An 18685-nucleotide genomic window follows, 5' to 3' on the forward strand; every position below is an offset into this window, starting at 1 on the left:
ATCCACAGGTGTTGATCACAATCATTCTTGCAGTTGAAAGTGGTTTTAAATTCATTTCTTATTTTGATGTAAATATCCAGAAACGCTAACCATTTTTTGGCGCATATACAAACAGCTCCAATGAAGGAAAGCCAAACGTGCCTGACTCAGTGCATTCTATGTACTCCACAAACCCAGTTTAGGAGGAAGTGTTTTGAAAGCCACTGAAGTTAGCAGTTTTACCATAGAAACACAGCAAGCGACCAACCTCACCCCGCCCCACACGCCATACAAGAGTTCCACAAACACATTCCTTCCTACAATCATTCATTTAGCAGAAATTACAGCCAAGCACTATCTGTTCACTGGATGGTACACCAATGAACACAACAGTCAAAACACTTGGTCCTTGTGGAACTTGTACTAGGAGGGAAAAGAGCAAAGAAAATAAACATAATAAATACATAAGTTACGTAGCATCACACACTGGGACTTGCCTCGTGCTTTGGAGAATAAATAGGGCGTGGTGAGGCAGGGGGGTTAAAATCTCAAATGGGGTAGAATAAGGGCTCATGGAAAAAGGTGACAGCTGAGTAAAGTCTTGAAGGAGGTGAGAGACTGTGTCCCATAGGTATCTAGAGAGTATGTTTCAGTCAGTGCAAAGGCTCTGAGGCGGATGGTTTCTTTTCTGTTTGAGAAAAAGCAAGAGAGCCAGGATGACAGAAAAGAGTAAGAGATCAAGTCAGAGAAGGAAGGCGAGGTGGGGAATTGATTGCATAAGTTCTTCTAAGCCAATGTTACAAACTTTGATTTTTTTTTTTTTTTTTTGCGATACACGGGCCTCTCACTGTTGTGGCCTCTCCTGTTGCGGAGCACAGGCTCCGGACGCGCAGGCTCAGTGGCCATGGCTCACGGGCCCAGCCACTCAGCGGCATGTGGGATCTTCCCGGACCGGGGCACGAACCTGTGTCCTCTGCATCGGCAGGCGGACTCTCAACCACTGCGCCACCAGGGAAGCCCACAAACTTTGATTTTTTAACTCAGGAAAAAATGAGGAACCACTGAAGGGTACTAAGAAGATATGATGTGATCTGATATTTGTTTAACAGCTCACTCAGGTTGCTGAGAAAACACTGTGGGCAAGCAAGGGTAGCAGCAGAAAGAAAGAATCCAGATAAAGAATGAGGATGCTTGAACTAGGGTGGCACAACAGTGGCACAACAGTGGAGGTCGGGAGAAGGTGCCAGATGCTAGATATATTTTGAAGAAAACAGGATTTGCTCACAAAATGTAAGGCAGAAGAGAAGTCAAGAGTAAGTCTTAAGGTTTCCAGACAGAGCAAATGGAAGGGCAGATCTGTCATTAATAGCTATGGGAAATATGGAAGGTGTAGCAGGTTTATTATTTTTTGGCTTAGGGGAATAAGAAATTCAGTTTTGAACATGTTATGTCTAATACATCAAGTGGTGACATTGAGAAGGCAATTGGATATACAAATTGTAAGATAAGGGGAGCACTTTGACCTGGAGATAAAAATTAGGGAGTAGTGAGCACACACATTATATTTAAAGCCATAAGACTGGGTAAGATCACCAAGAGAAGTATAAATAGAGAATCCTAGGAAAGAAACAAACCCCTTTTTTGAAATATGACACTGTGTGTGTGTGTGTGCAGTTTAGCAGTATAACTGACCTACAACACTATGTTAATTTGAGGCGCACGACATAGTGATCTGATATTTCTATACAAGACAAAATGATCACCATGATAAATCTAGTTATTATCTGCCACCATACAAAGTTATTACAATATTACTGACTATATTCCCCCCACTGTACATTTCACTCCTGTGACTCATTTATTTTGTAACTGCAAGTTTGTACCTCTTAATCTTGCTCACTGGAATATGATACAATATTTTTGAAAGTAATTTACATGTCTTCAAAATAAACCTTAACATAAATATCACAAATGAAACTAAACTTATCCTTAGATTATAAACTGGAAAAGTTTCTAATAAGGTAATATGTCCAATTTTTATATACTAGTCTACTAACCTGCCTATACATTACAATAGGATTTATGCAACGGACCTTAAATTCATTGTGTCTAGTTAAATCAAACAACAAAAACAACCAAAAAAATCTTAAAAAGCAAGTTCCTCTGAATTCTTTTGATTGTCATTTTACTGTACATATTTCAATTATCTAGAAACAAGGTATAAGTCAGTCACTTTAAGTTTATTGCTGAGAACAGTCAAAAGGCTTCATAGTAACTGTTATGATTTTATTAATACAAGCACACTATTTTTGCAATAGCATATGTAACTACACATAAAAGGTAAGATAATAGTGCTACTATCATAAGAAATAGCAATCAATAAAGAGCATGCATACTTAACAAGATAATGGCATTTAGAAATCATTAATAAGAAGACGATATTCTTTTAATAAAATTTAATATTTTTCTCTCAACACCTTTTTAAAAACTAGTTAAGAAAAGTTCATCTCCTACACGAGGCCATCCATTCGTTCAAGACTGGGCGAGATAGCTGTTTTATCTAGTACATAGAAGCCAACACAGAGAGTCAAGGAAAATGAATATGTTCCAAATTTAAGAGTAAGATAAAACCACAGAAAAAGACCTTAATAAAAGAGAAAAGTGGTTTACCGGATAAACACTTTAAAGTAATGGTCATAAAGATGTTCACCAAGGTAAGGAGAACAAAGTAAGAACAAAGTGACAATTTCAACACAGTATAAGATAGTACCAAATGGAAGTCACAGAGCTGAAGAATACAATAACTGAACTGAAAAATACAATAGGGGGTGTTTAACAGCAGACTAGATGAGGCAGAACAAAGGATCAGTACATCTGAAGACAGGGCAGTGAAACTCAGCCAATGAGAGCAGTAAAAAGAAAAAAAGATTGAAGATAGTCTGAGGGACTTATGGGACATTAGGCAGACCAACATTCACATTATAGGGGTTCCAGAAGGAGGAGCAAGAAGAGAGAAAGGGACAGAGAACTTAAGTGAAGTAATGGCTGAAAACTTCCATAACCTGGGGAAGGAAACAGACAACCAGATCCAGGAAACTAAGAGTTCCAAAGAAGATGAATCCAAACAGACCCACTGCAAGGCACATTATAATGAAACTGTCAACAGTTAAAGAGAGAGAATCTTACAAGCAGCAAGAGAAAAACAACTTATTACATGCAAGGGAAAGCCCATGATGCTACCAGCAGATTTTTCAGCAGAAACTTTGCAGGCCAGAAGAATGTGGCACTATATATTCAAAGTGCTGGGGTGGAGGGGAGGGAAAGAACTGCCAACCAGTAACATTCCACTTGGAAAGTTGTCCTTCAGAATTGAAGGAGAAATAAAGAGTTTTCCAGACAAGCAACAGCTGAAGGAGTTCATCACCACTAGACTAGCCTCACAAGAAATGTTAAAGGGACTCTTTAAGCTGAAACAAAAGGGTACTAATTAGTAACAGGATAAGTATAAATCTCACTAGTAAAGGTAAATATATTGTAAAATTCAGAATAATCCAATGTTGTAAAGGTGGTAGGTTAATCACTTATAAAGCTACTATGAAGGTTAAAAGGCAAAAGTAGTAGAACTATAACTACAATAATTTGTTAATGGATAGACAAGATAAACTGTGGCATCAAAAATATAAAAAGGGGAGGGTGCTATATCAAACTAAAAAGCTTCTGCACAGCAAAGGAAACCACCAACAAAATGAAAAGGCAACCTACAGAATTGTAGATAATATTTGCCAATAATGTATCTGATAAGGGGTTAATATCCAAAATATATAAAGAATTTATACAACTCAAGAGCTGAAAAAAAAAATCCAATTTAAAATGGGTACAAGTTTAAATAGACATTTTTCCAAAGAAGATATTCAAAAGGCCAACAGGCACATGAAAAGTTGCTCAACTTCACTAATCATCAGGGAAATGTACATCAAAACCACAATGAGATCACCTCACACCTGTCAGGGTGGTTATTATCAAAAAGACATAAGTGTTAGCTAGGATGTAGAGAAAAAGGGAACCCTTCCACTGTTGGTGGAAATGTAAATTGGTGTAGCCACTATGGAGAACAGCATGGAGGTTCCTCAGGAAACTAAAAACAGAGCTACCATGTGATCCAGCAACTCCAGTTCTGGGAATTTATCCAACGGAAATGAAAACACTAACTTGAAAAGATATGTGCACCTCACTGTTCACTGCAGCATTATCTATAATAGCCAAGACATGGAAGCAACCTCAGTGTCCCTCAATGGACGAATGGATGAGGAAAATGTGATTTTATATAATACACACACACACACACACACACACACACACACACAATGGAATATTATTCAGCCATAAAAAGAATGAAATCTTGCCACTTGCAACAACATGGATGGAGCTTGAGCACATAATGCTAAGTGAAATAAATTAGACAGAGAAACACATACTGTATGATTTCACTTATATGTGAAATATTAAAAAAAACAACAACTCAGAGATAACAGAGAACAGATGTGTGGTTGCCAGAGGGGAGGGAGTGGGAGTGGGGAGGGAATGAGCAAAGGGGGTCAAAAGGTATAAACTTCCAGTTTTAAAATAAGTCCTGGGGACGTAATGTACAGCATGGTGGCTATGGTTAACAATACTGTATTGTACATTTGAGTTGCTGAGAGTAGATCTTAAACGTTCTCATCACAAGAAAAAAAATTTACTAAGTAGTGATGGATGTTAATTATTAGACTTACTGTGGTGATCATTTTGCAACATATAAAAATATCAAATCACTATTCTGTACACCTGAAACTAATGTTATAACAGTTTGAAAGAAAGAAAGTATAGAGTTAATGGTAACAAGATAAGATTTTGGAGTCAGACAAAATTAGGTTTTGGGTGCACAGCTTATGTGTTGTATAATCATGGGTGAGTTATCCAACCTTTCTAGGCTCCAAATTCATCAGAAAGATTTTCCAACCTTGTAAAGTACTGTGAAAATTATGTGGTATATATGTAGACAATACCTTTGGATGCCTGCCTATTCACAAATCCCATGAATCATACATAAGTAGTCATATTTGTACTGGGATTCTATATTCTTGGGTTATAGCTCACCGGGTCAGGCTGAATGAACACTTGACCAAACCTGAGGAAGTGAGACCCAAAGTCTATGAGTTAGTCTCTGCAGGTGGCGGGAAATGAACTACAGAACTTCAGGGCTGTGGGACAGCCATGGTCTGCTGTATGAGTTAAGGAGGAAAGGAAGTCAGTCTGCAGAGAGAGAAAAGAACTGAAACAGAGGGGAATGCGAGCAGCAACAAAGCCTTTTCCTTCCTGAAGCCAGGCTTCATTCCTACCTATGGATTCCACAGATATCTCTGCATTCTTGTAATACAGTATATTCTACTATTTTTGCTTAGGCTAAATTGAATTGGTTCTGTTGCTTACAATCAAAAAGCCTAAATTACTTTTACCTAGTACAAAATACTTATGCAACTAACACTAATTCCTTTCTTCTTATAATAATATTTAAAAGCCCATTTCTTATTTCAAATCACCATGATATCTTAAAATGATATCTTTAAATATCTTATATATATATGATATATATATATATATATATGATATAAATGATATCTTTAAATATCTTACAATTTTATTTGTCAGCTATACTTCAATAAAGCTGGGGGAAAAAAAGAGCCCATTCCAGGGACTTCCCTGGCAGACCAGTGGACCAGTGCAGGTTCAATCTCTGGTCGGGGAGCTAAGATCCCACATGATGCACAGTGTGGCCCCAAATTAAAAACAACAACAACAACACCACCACAAAACAACAGAAAAGAGCCCGTTCCAAATTCAGCATTATGGGTGAATTTTCTTGTGGAAAAAGGTTTTTTTGTCTCTTTTCACTAGTCATCCCCTAGAAGAGTGCCTAGCCCATGGTAGAAACTCAGTTAACAATTACTAAATGACCTGAATTGGTGAATAAATGACAAAATATGAAAAAGTAACTATTTAACACCTAGTTTTGTTTAAGTAAGAATCTGTGTTTACTCATTCAAAACAGTTACTGAGCCTCTTTTATGCACAAGGCACTGTGCTAAGTGCTGAACTGGATAAGGAATGTTCAAAGACCTTAGTGTACCCATTATAAAGCTCTTGAGGGCTTCTCTGGTGGCGCAGTGGTTGGGAGTCCGCCTGCCGATGCAGGGGACACGGGTTCGTGCCCCGGTCCAGGAAGATCCCACATGCCGCGGAGCGGCTGGGCCCGTGAGCCATGGCCACTGAGCCTGCGCGTCCGGAGCCTGTGCTCCGCAACGGGAGAGGCCACAACAGTGAGAGGCTCGCGTACCGCCAAAAAGCTCTTGAAATAAATGTATCAGAAAAAAAAGGCATTTTATTCATCTCAAGGAGCAAATAATGCCACCACACTGTAGAGTGTAATGTACTAAAAGATTTCACTTTGGAGACAAAATTTCCCAATTGTGCTTCTAGGTAACTGAGCATAAGATGCTTTCCGCAGAAGACTAGTTTCCCAGTGTGCTCCAGTTTAAATATCTTTCATTCCAGGAAAAGACCCTTAAAACAATTCCCTCCCCTAAGGCTTATACAAGGAAGAAATCAGACTAACATCTTTTTTTCTTTTTCTTGGGACTTTTCACTTTGAGACATCCAGGATTAACACCCAAGGCACAAACTCTGAAGTCAGACAGACATGAATTAGAATCTCAGCTGTCGAGACCTTGGGCACACCTTTTAAATCTCAGCAGCTTCAAGTATAAAAATATGCTCTTTCTTACCTTGTAAGATTACTGTTGAGGCTTAGAGATAATAAACATAAACCAGAAAGAACTGCTCCTGTAACAGGTAATATCATCACTGGCATCATCTCTGACACCTCTGCATTTGGCAACAGAGGTTCTATTTCTCACTTTGGCCTAAGTGTAGACAAATATTAAACTCCTTTTCCTCATTCTTCCATACTGATAAAAGAGAATTTTCAAAATATTTGTAAAACTAAGGAGTATGCAAGCACCATAGAAATTGCAATTTTTTAGGTTTCTGTTTAATAATAATTGAAGATAGTGTACACCTCAAATTCCTTTCTTAACTATCACCTTGTTACCTGATATCATTTTAAAAATAATCTCCCTGAGGGCTCTGCTTTCAGCATGATGGCATGAGGAGCTCCTCAGACCTGCTCCCCAAGGAAACTGCTGAAAAACCATAAAATAACACATTTAAAGCTTCTGGAAATGGTTCATACAAGCAAATGAAGAAACATATTCAAGAAAAGCTATTAAAACTCAGAAGAGCTGAAGTCTGTGGTATTTGAAACAAAATCCACTTGATTCCTACCCTCTCACAGCTAAGCAAGATGGAAACTCCAGACTGGAACAGCCAAGAACAGAGGGCTCCCCCTCCCCCAGCTCCTAGTTGGACCGCTGTCTTCCTAGGAAGGGCAGGGCGTCAGCACTTCTCATCTGTAGCTGATGCTAAGTTCCAGGCAAGTGCAGCCAAAAGGTGGGGGCTCCGTTCTTCAGAGCCCAGGCCGCCTCAAGGGAGGAAGGCTTTACCTGGGGTGTAGCCACGAGAATACTGGGGCCCTGACTGCCCTTGCGTTGGCTTCTGGGGCAGGAGTATCTACTGAAAGAGGCAAGCCGAGAGACCTAGAGCTGCTGCGCACCCTCCCTCCACTAGCACTCAGCTAGAGTCACTCAGAATCTTGACATTGTTCCCACCCACAATGACTAGGCTCAGAGATTTTGCCTGGGGATAAATAGGCCACAGAACAGAGACCGCTGAAGGTCTCCCTAAAGGAACTGAATTCTTTTGCAACAGAGTATAAAGTTCAATCCTAAGGGCACTCTCAAAATAGCAGGAGATTGTGGCAAAGGCAGTTGGGAGGACAGTGTTAGATTCACTGGAGCAACAGGCTCTACTGTAGGCTGGCTAGCTTGCAAGAGAGAAACAGTAAAAGAGACAGCTGGGAAGAACACTCCTGGGAACAGTAAAAATCTCAAACATTAACCCAGGAAGCTAGTCCTTCAAAGGAGCCAGAATGGACCAGTCTATGAAGCAATTTATGCCACAGGGCATTGCTGAAAACAGCAGAGTGTTGGCAATTAATGGAGCTCAACAACTGGTGTGGTCAGAGAAAGAGTCACAAAAGACCACAGATTACATTTATACAAAATGTCTAAGAGCAGGCAAATCTATAAATGCAGGAAGTAGATTAGTGATTGCTTATGCTGAGGAGGGCATGGGGTTTAAGAGAGTGACAGCTAAAGGTGTTACTTTTGGAGGTGACAAAAATGCTCTAAAATTGACTGTGGTCTTGGTTCCATACATCTGTGAATATACTAAAAATAACTGAATTGTATATTTATTTTTGGCCACTTGGCTTGCAGGATCTTAGCTCCCCGACCAGGGATCAAACCTGAGCTCCCTGCGTTGGAAGCGTGGAGTCTTAACCACTGGACCACCAGGGAAGTCCCTCTGAATTGTATACTTTATATGGGTGAACTATAGGGTGTGTGAACTATATATCAATAAAACTGTTATTAAAAAATCTGCACAAAATTAAAAAAGCACCACTTGCCTGGGTTCCTTTTCTTCCAGGTCATGATTTTCTCAGGCTTATAAAGCAAGAGCTACCAAAAGAGTTTAAACGTGCCATTACACACCTAAGGTTAGTGTCTCAGAATTAAATCCTTTTTTTTAAACTTAAATCTCAGTCTTTCCAGTCAAGTCCCACTTGTGGTCCCATGAGCAAGCTGAGGATTGTACAATACTTCCTAAAGGCTCTAGGACTAGGACTACTACTGGGCTATAAGGAAGAACTGCCTAGAGAACTTATTAATAATACATTATTTCAAGCTTCACCCCAGAGATACTGACTCATCAGACTCACAATGGGGCCCAGATATCTGTATTTTAGAAAGCAACCCAAGTACTTTGAATATCCATATAGGTTTGGTGACCACTCATAGCACAGGCTCAAGAATACTCTTTCATGATTCAGGCGAGCTGACTCCCTTCCTGCAACTTCCCACCTCAGACACAAAGAACTGACTTTTCAAAAGTCACCTTTTACATATCTTATTCTAAGATTTTAATTAACAACTATACTGTGCACACAAAAGGCCTATACACTAAAGATTTTTTCTCTTTGTAAGTACAAAGACTAGAGAGAAAGCTTATTTTTTAAAAATCTACTTTTCCTTTGATAGAATACATATTTTTGGCTGTTAGGATTTTCAAAAATTAGTACTGATTTCTGATGAGAAATTTTCAGTTTTTCATGCATTATATAAAGCATTTACACATAGGTAAAATTTTTAAAAATTAAAAAACTTTGGGAAGAAAGAACTTCATGTCAGGACACATTACAAAACTAGGATAACATAAAAAATGGAGATAAAATCACATGATAATAATGAAAAACATTAAATCAATATTTATTTAGGTTAAAGAAAAGTTATATTCTGCCTGTATGACATTGTATTGGATTATGATCCATTTTCTCACCATATCTACTGAAAAAACCTGTTTGATGAAAGCTTTAATAAGAGAGATTGCTAAAAATTGGAATAAAATCTTCTGAGGCTGTGGAAACATCTTCTCTTGAAGCGTTATAAATAGGACATACTGTCACAGTTTTGAGATTGGTGGTCCCAACCATGCCATTAAAAGTGAACAGTCTTAAAGACTTTTAAAAGTGTCATTCTTACTTTGTAATATTATAATCATTCATTGATAGCTGTCAATTCAGAAAGGCCATTTAAATGCGTAAATTCTTTTAATGAGAAAACTTTTTAACATGTTAGAGAAAACAAGTAAACATAACAAACTTTTTTACTTTGTATCTCCTCTGCCAAAAGATTACAATGATAACATAAAGATAGCAGCTCACTGGAAACAAGGTTATATGGGTGAAATGTCCTTTTGAGGGATAAATAGGAAGGAAGGTAGTAATGCCCAGTGAAGAACTCATTCACATTCTGACTGTAGCCATGTTTATGGAAATGATGGGAAACATTCTACTGCAAAATGTCTTTTTATAGTATATATATTGACAGAAGAAAAACCTGTAAGAGGAGAAGTCAGTTTAGCTACACTGGTTTCGTGGATATAAGGAAAGGCAATATTTCTAAAGGATCAATTACTAATCAAGGTATTCATGCCAGTTAACAATATCATCTTGACGGCTGAACAAAATAGTAGATAAATCTGTGTTTTTATAACACTGAACTCAATTTCAAAATCAGCATATACTGTTACATGAAGTAAAACTTTTTCTATATTCAACAACAAATACAATATAACTAGTAGAAGACTGATTTCTCCCCAAACCTCCAAAGTTGTGAATCAATAAACTTGCCACTGACCTAAACCAGGTAAGTATTTATTTGAGTTCTGGTGCAAGGTAGTAAACTACATGTATTTTATTTTCTTTTTTAAAATTTATTTATTTGGTTTTGGCTGCATTGGGTCTTTGTTGCTGCACGCGGGCTTTCTCTAGTTGCAGCGACCGGGGGCTACTCTTTGTTGTGGTGCATGGGCTTCTCACTGCAGTGGCTTCTCTTGTTGTGAAGCACGGGCTCTAGGTGCGCAAGCTTCAGTAGTTGTGGCTTGCGGGCTTTAGCGCACAGGCTCAGTAGCTGTGGTGCACGGGCTTAGTTGCTCTGCGGCATGTGGATCTTCCTGGACCAGGGCTCGAACCTGTGTCCCCTGCATTGGCAGGCGGATTCTTAACCACTGAGCCACCAGGGAAGTTCAATAGTTGTATTTTAAATATAGCATTTTCACTCTATAACAATGCCTTATTTTTACTGCCTATAAACTGGACGTAATAAACATGGCAAGGGATTTTATTTTTTGTGTCATAAAATTTAAGCTATAAGAATAACCTGCATCTACCCAAGACAATGCAGTACTCCAAATCAGCCAAACGAACTTCTAACAAATTTGATATTCTCAACAGTGTGCAGGGGCATAAAGAAGCAGTGAAACATGAAACTCGAATAATACTAAGTTGGCTTTGTCTACTAAACACCCAAAAATGGAACAACTTCCCAGCACTGTGGAGGAACAAAACACGCAAACTACAATGGCAATGACATTTTACAATAAGTTTAATACTATACTAATAGCTAAAATGCATAATTCATGTTAAAATTGGTTGGGAAGTTCTTTGTTGTTCTTAATTATAAAGTATTTTGTGTTATTTTGGCTATGCCAAGGAATTTGAAGTAATATAAAACAGAGTTATAGCATGTTGGAAGGACATCACCATCTACATAGGACTAAGGTTGGCCATTCTTGATGTAAGCAAAAGGAAAAGCTAGGAGCTTTAAATAATCAGTAATTGACAGGAATTGCTCTATTATGTGGTTCAACTTGATGACATGCCCATTGACTATAGTATAAAGCAACAAGAATACTTCTTCAACCCAGAGTGTTCTCTTTAGGATTCTGCAGTTTCCAATGCTAGGTAAATAATTAGTATTCATTTTTTCAGAAGAGGCAATATTCTGAAAATTTCAGGTTTTTACAGATTACGCACTTTTTATATCCATCACAAACCACCAAATAACAAATGAAACAAAAAACCTAGCCTTCTCAACTGTGAGGGCCCCAAAATAACAAGTTTAAACAAGTAATGTTAAGCAAAAAATTTTCTCATTATCTGAGGCATATTTGTCTCCATCTGTAATTTTCAAGATATTTTCAAATAATATCTTGGTAAATACATGGAGTTTAGTTGGCCAGTTATCAACATTCGCTGTCTCTCTCTGTGAGGAAACTATATCCTAGACCTATAAACCTAGATGATCACAATGGCTAAGAACAAAAAACAAAACAAAACAAAACAAAACAAGATAGGCTTTGCTTCCAAAGGTAGACAATAGAATTAATGAGTATACTGTCTGGGCCCAAATATTTGGAAATAAATGTACCTCATTAATTTGACTTCCATTCTGTAATTAATTTGAAGAAATAAAAGAATGTTAACTCAAGCATTTTAAGAACAAAGAATGGAATGGCACATAATTATATATTCTTCTACATATTCATTTATATATAGTCATATCTAAATGTGACTGAAGACTTGGTTAATGTGTAAGAGTAAATTGCATTACGATGCTTCCACAAATGGGGAAAATGCACATTTCAATTAATACAAATATACACTAAACATCTATAATGTGAGAGAGAGTATGCAATAAATCCTACAAATAAACAAAAACAATAAATCCTACATGTTTTATCCACCAAAATTTCAATGCCAAAGGACAAAGTTGACTGTCCTTAATTTGTATCGCGATAACTTTTATTAGATTTACCTCCTGGATATTGTTACCAAATGAAAGAGAAATTCCTTTCATTGTGGTCTATGATAAGAAGTCAGATAACAATGGCTGAGGGAATCTAACCATCTCGTAATTCGAATGGCTTGCAGAACAACTGAAGGAATACACACTAAAGAGTATAACCTCTGTGAATCAATCCAATAAGACCACACACTTGTTGAATTGGACTAGTGTTTGACTAAACTGATAGATCACTTAATATGGCCAAAAGGCAAAGCAGATTGTCCATAAATTCTGACACTCAAACCATTACGTTTTTCTTTTTTACTTCCAGTTTTGAGAATACTCAAATTAGGAGATATAAAAATAATTTATTCAGCAAAATTTGTCCAATGGTTTTCTATCACACAAAGAATAAAATACAAAGACATATACCTCTATGTGATCTGGCCCCAGGCTACTGTCTACCATCAGTCACCTCTCACTATATCTCACAATCACTGTACTCCAGACTAGCAGCCTTCTTGCTTGTCTTAGAGCACACCAGGCACATTCAGGGCACTGGCTGCTCTCTTTGCCTAGAATGTTCTTCCCCTGCTTATCTTCATTCAGGACTATGTTCAAATATTACTTCTTCAGGGAAAACTTCATGACCACTGCATATAATGCAGCACGATCTGTCATTGCCCTCTATCCTCCTTTTTTTTTTTTTAAATAATAGTACATATCCGTAACTTGACATTATGTTTCCATTTTCTCCATCTCACCCCACTAGAATGGCCAGGGACTTGCTTTGTTCACTGATGAATCTCCAGTGCTAAGAACAGTGCCTGGCATATATGCAGGGGCTCGGTAAATATCTGGCAAATCAATAAAAGAATGAAAATCCACTTAATCTACAAATTTTGGTTTATATTTTGGGTCAGATACCCTAAGCTCTAGATACAGACACAAATATGCAAAGTGTCATACTTTGATAATACAGAAAAATAATATATAGAATTATTAGGAGGGAGAGTGCTCTTGCCGAGTTACAATGGACTAAAAACAGTTAATTGTCTTTAATTTTAGATCACTGATGACCTTAACCAAATGTGTTCTCAGTAGTAGAGATAGACTGCACCCAATTGAAAAGAGGAGAGGTAAGGAATAGAGAAGAATAATTTTCACAGTTTTTGAAGAACTGATTTACCAAGTATCATTTTCATTCTAAAGAACTGAAAGATTAATATTAAAGAATTTGCAATGTCACCTCAAGTGTTATTAATATGTTCATACAAAAACATATATGCTTTGATATTTTTTAGATATGCAATTACTAAGAGTAAATCAGCACACAGCTAAATTAAAATAAGCACAAAGTATTCCTTACCTGAATTTCTAAAATCATTCTGTCAATCTCATCTTGTTGGCGGTCTATTATCTACAACATAGGAAATATATCAGTCTGAATCAAATTTTTTTTTCCATTGCTTTTTTGGAAGTACCAAATTTCAAGAAAACAAAAGCACAGGGAATTATGAATTTATTTTTTTTAAATCAAAGTGTGTGTGGGTTTTTTTTAACAAAAGTATTCATACAAAGTATCCTTTAAACAGCTGTATGATTTGGATCACACATATGTAAAACTGTAAACGTCTTACTCTAGCTCTTGATAAAACTTTAATCTTTACAATTTATAAAAATAAGTTTGAGACAGATTTTGAATAATTTAGGATGGAAAAAGATATCCTTTAGTTTTTGCTAAGAAATAATATAAGTTTAGTTTGGCTTTTATTTAAATTTAAATTAAAGTTACTTAAACTGTTATTTTCTTTCCTAATAAAAACATTCAAACTAAAAATTCCATAAGCTATTAAATATTAGCAAAAATATAAATCAAATAAACTAGATAAATTTATATCTATGCACGTATCCATATAGTATAGATTTCACTATCAAATTTCATTATTAAAGACATATACTGACCTTACTAGCATTCTCATTTTGTTTTCTCAGGTTATCATTTTCATTCTGAAGCTGTTTTGCATCTAACATGGGAAGGCGAATTCCATCTTCAAGGCATCTTTCTACTTTTTGCTGCAAACTGTTTTAGAAAGACATAATTATATGAAGAAAATAAGCTCTCTGTGCTGATTTTGGTAGATGAACGAAGTCTCTTCTTAGCGTCTATAATATTTTTTAAGCAAGCAATAATCAAGGCCTACAGACAACAGATGACTAAGTTTGAGTACCTATATTTCATACAAATAAGAAATATAACGCAGGCAGATTATCTTTTCAGAAATAGCAAATACGAGACCAGAGTCAAGAGCTGCTTAGTATGTGACAACATTAGGCCCTGGTGAAGTCCTTCATGACCCTAATCTGAGCTCCACAATCTAAGCCGTGTTCTTTCCCTCTCCCCCAAAGGAGAGTTCCTTGATTAAGATGATTATGGTAGGGAGCCTAAGAATACGGATACACGTCTTTTGCCCTGCATTTTGAGTTCAGCAAAAGTTTGTTTGTAAAGATAATTGTTGACTAAATCAGCAGAATTACACTTCTCCTTCAGTAATATGAGGAACAATCTAGTTCCTTTTTACAGTAATCTGCATTTCTATCAATAACCTTTCTTATTTCCTTCAGCATTTTTACTACCTCCTTTTTGAACTTGGGATCTAGTAGACGAGAGGTCAGTTTCATTCTTTATTCTTTCAGGGAATTCTCTTGATCTTTTCATTGGGAGTGGTTCCTCTGCTTCTTCATTTTACTTATATTTCTCTGACTGTATGAGTTTAGAAGAGACAGTTACCTAGTGGTCTTGAAGGGCTTTTTTTGTGGGAGCGTCCCTGTATAGCTTGCGTGCGTCTAACGTTTTTGATGCGAGGGCTGTTTTTAGGATGGATGCCCTGCCACGTCTTTCCTCAGTGTGTGCTGCCCTAATGGGTGTGATTGGTGTTGTGGTGACCAGAGTTTGCACTGGATGCTGAGTGGGGCCTCCTCTTTGAAAAGCAACAATCCAATATATTTATTCCTTGACCTAACAGTTTCTTATGCTATGCTTTTAGCACAAGAGTTTCAAAGCTTGAGTTTATGATTGTAATGCCCTATAAAACAGAACAAACGCATTACCTCTTTTCATTTTGTCATAAGATTAAAGAAAAAGATATGTGGTTGAGTTAATGGAGGTCAGGAAGCTGTTTTGAGACTAGAGAATAGGATATAAGATGTGGAGTAATAAAAAGAAATTAAAGACCAAGAAAGCAGAAAACAGGAGAAAAATAAAGGTAGAGTCAAAGGTATATGGATTTTTTTTGGAGCTGAGATTAGAAACACAGAAGACTGAATTGTCCCAGAAATCAGAGGTTTTCTGCACTGAAATCTAAGGAAAAAAAAGTAGACCAGGCATATTTAAGACTTTGAAAATAGCAGTAAAGCAATATTAACATGGAATTATCAGGAGGATTTTGACTAAAAAAGTGAGTTACATTGAGTTATATATAATTGATAGAAGCATAAAGAGTGCCTTTATTAAATTTAGTTTTTTGCTGCTTCGTTTTCTTCTTCAGGATAGTGTTATCTACTTATAGTTGACAATTTATTAAGGTTTTTTAAGTTCTACAAAACAGTGCACATGTAGATGCATATATAGCATAGTTTTCTAGGTTTTTCATGAATCCAACATTAATTTTCCAGCTTAAATACATTAACAAAATATACTAACAAATAATATTCACTGCAGTTCTAACTGTATTAAATTCAAAGAGACCTGTGAGGCAAGAGATATGTGAGTAAACTCGGAAGGTGCATGGCAAACGGCCGCATCTGTTACTCTGCAGTCAGGTGAAATGGGAGCCAATTACTTCACTGTGACATGTCCCATTAAGGAGTGCAGTCCGGCTGCCCCTCTTTCTGTTACTTAGAATTTTTACTTATTCTTTGACAAAGCCATTAGATAAAGGGTTTGTGTTAATGCTTCCAGTTTTCAATTGATGTTTTTTTTTTTTAGAAAACTATTCTCATCTAAAACCTACTCTTATCTAAAACCGAGATGTCAGTATGTTGCATCGCATTGTTAAATCACAACTGAGACAACCTGTTTCGATGACATAATACTTCTGGTTCTCAATAATACATCTTTAAGAGAAATAATAGAGTACTAATTATAAATTAACATATTTTAAGTGAAATGCTTTATGACAAATAAGGAATAACTTAAAAATAACATAAAAGAATTACTGAAGGTTTTCTTACCTCTGAACTGTAGTTACCAACTCCTTTTCTTTCTTTTTCTGGCATATTAGCTGTGCCTCATTTTCTTGACACTGTTTTTTGAACTCTTCAAGCCTTTTTTCCATTTCCATCAAAGTCTCTTGCAAATTCTTGTTTTTTTCTTCTAGAACTTGCAGCTAAAGAGAAATTTTTTAAAGTTCATGACACAAAGAATATTAAATATGTTCCTACTAGAAACTGATACTGGGTTCTCAAGAATTAATAGACTTATGGTTAAAATTACACTAGCTTCATTTCATGGATAGCACTTAACACTTTATCTCTTCCTTTGTGTAAAGGGAGCTGAGAGAATGAGATTATGGAGAAGAGGAGAATAGGGTCAGAAATTTCTAGAAGACAGAGAAAAGTGAATGATCTCAATTTGGGGATATTTTTAAAATTTTAATTGTGGCAAAATATACCTAACACAAAATTCACCATCCTAACCATTTTTAAGTGTACAGTTCAGTAGAGTTAAGTACATTCACATTGTTGTAAACTAATCACCAGAACTCTTCTCATCTTTCAAAACAAACTCTCTACCCATCTACCTCTCTGTCCATCTACCTCTCCCCTCAAGCCCTGGCAATCACCCTTTGACCTTCTGTCTCTACGAATTTGACTACTTTAGGTATCTCATACCTATTTTTCTTTATCTTTAATCTATTTATCTTTGCTTTTTTTCTTAATTAAATGTCTCCTTTTCAATTCCTAAAATAATTACTGTAATCATTTTTTTAAAATTTTATTTTATTTAATTTTTTATACAGCAGGTTCTTATTAGTTACCCATCTTATACATATGCCAATCCCAATATTTATCTTTGTGACTGGCTTATTTCACTTAGCAAAACGTCCACAGGTTCACCCATGTTGTAGCATGTGTCAGAAAGTCCTTCCTTTTTAAGGCTATATTGTGTGTATACATCACGGTTTGTTCATCCATTCACCCACTGATGGACACTTGAGGTACTGTTTGGCTATTGCAAATAATGCTGTTATGAACATGCATTGTGAATAAACACCTGTTTGAGACTCTGCTTTCAATTATTTTTAGCATATACCCAGAGGTGGAATTTGTGGAGCATACGGTAATTCTATTTTTAATATTTTTGAGGAACCATCATATGGTTTTCAATAGTGGCTACACCATATTACATTACCACCAACAGTGCCTGAGGGATTATAATTTCTCCACATCATCACCAATGCTTGTTACTTCTGTTTTGTAGATATTAGCCATCCTAATGGGTGTACTGTGGTATGAACACATGTTTTAAAATCTATAGTCCTCTCTGTTCCTGCTCAAGCTCCTGTGGGTCCTTCTTTAGTTCCTTCATGATATCACCCTCTGTTAGTTTTACAATTTATAAATTAATGTAAACAGAAATTGTATTATAGGTCTACAGTCTACAGAATAATGATACTCCATGGATTAGATCAATGATTCTCAACTGGGAGTGATCTCCCTCCACTCACCCCAGCAGACATTTGGAAAAGTCTGCTGACATTTTTGGTTTAGGGGGAAGGGAAGAAGCAGCACTATTGGCAACCAGTAGGTGGAGGCCAGAAATGTTGTTAAGCATCCTTTAATGCACAGGACAGAATCCTACAACAAAAAATTACCTAACCTCAAATGTCAAGAGTCCTAAAACTGAAAGTCCCATGATTAGTAAGATTTTGAGAAAAGACTGAAGAGTAGGTTTAATAGATTTACAAATAAGGCTTCAAGAGGATAGGCCTCACCAGAGTTAGTAGAAAGACTTTGGATGAGGTACTGCTAAGAAAGGAAAATGGCCAGAAGAGAAGTCAGAGGAGTGAATGGAGGTCATAGATTAAAGTATATGAAAGAATTTATAGAAAGATTAAGAAGAATGATGAAAACAAAACAAGTATCTGGAAAGATGGTCAAAAAAAGGTCCTGTTAAGCCTTGGTGGATCCCACAGAATACTCGGAAAAGTCAGAACTGAGGTGCATGAGTGTGTGTGCATGCGGTGGGGTGTCACTGGTTTAGAAACTACCTTTTAGAGTAGAACAGTAAGTGAGAGAGTTAAGACAGGTTCATTAGGAAGGAAACCGCATATTAATTAAGAACAAGAAAGATCTATTCATGC

The 18685-nt window shown here is 36.6% G+C and overlaps 1 protein-coding gene across 2 annotated transcripts in view; it reads right to left on the reverse strand.

Moving 5' to 3' along the window:
- CEP85L (centrosomal protein 85 like) overlaps positions 1-18685 on the reverse strand; it is a 156334-nt gene that overhangs the window by 13123 nt on the left and 124526 nt on the right. For both annotated transcript variants that reach the window (XM_073789531.1, XM_019929643.3), the window contains exons 8-10: positions 16554-16708; positions 14286-14403; positions 13690-13740 (exon numbers count right to left, since the gene is read on the reverse strand). In XM_073789531.1, coding sequence (XP_073645632.1) covers positions 13690-13740; positions 14286-14403; positions 16554-16708 — 324 coding nt within the window. The remainder of the gene's footprint in view (positions 1-13689; positions 13741-14285; positions 14404-16553; positions 16709-18685) is intronic.

This window comes from Tursiops truncatus, chromosome 12, assembly GCF_011762595.2.
Source record: "Tursiops truncatus isolate mTurTru1 chromosome 12, mTurTru1.mat.Y, whole genome shotgun sequence".
Taxonomy (NCBI): domain Eukaryota; kingdom Metazoa; phylum Chordata; class Mammalia; order Artiodactyla; family Delphinidae; genus Tursiops; species Tursiops truncatus.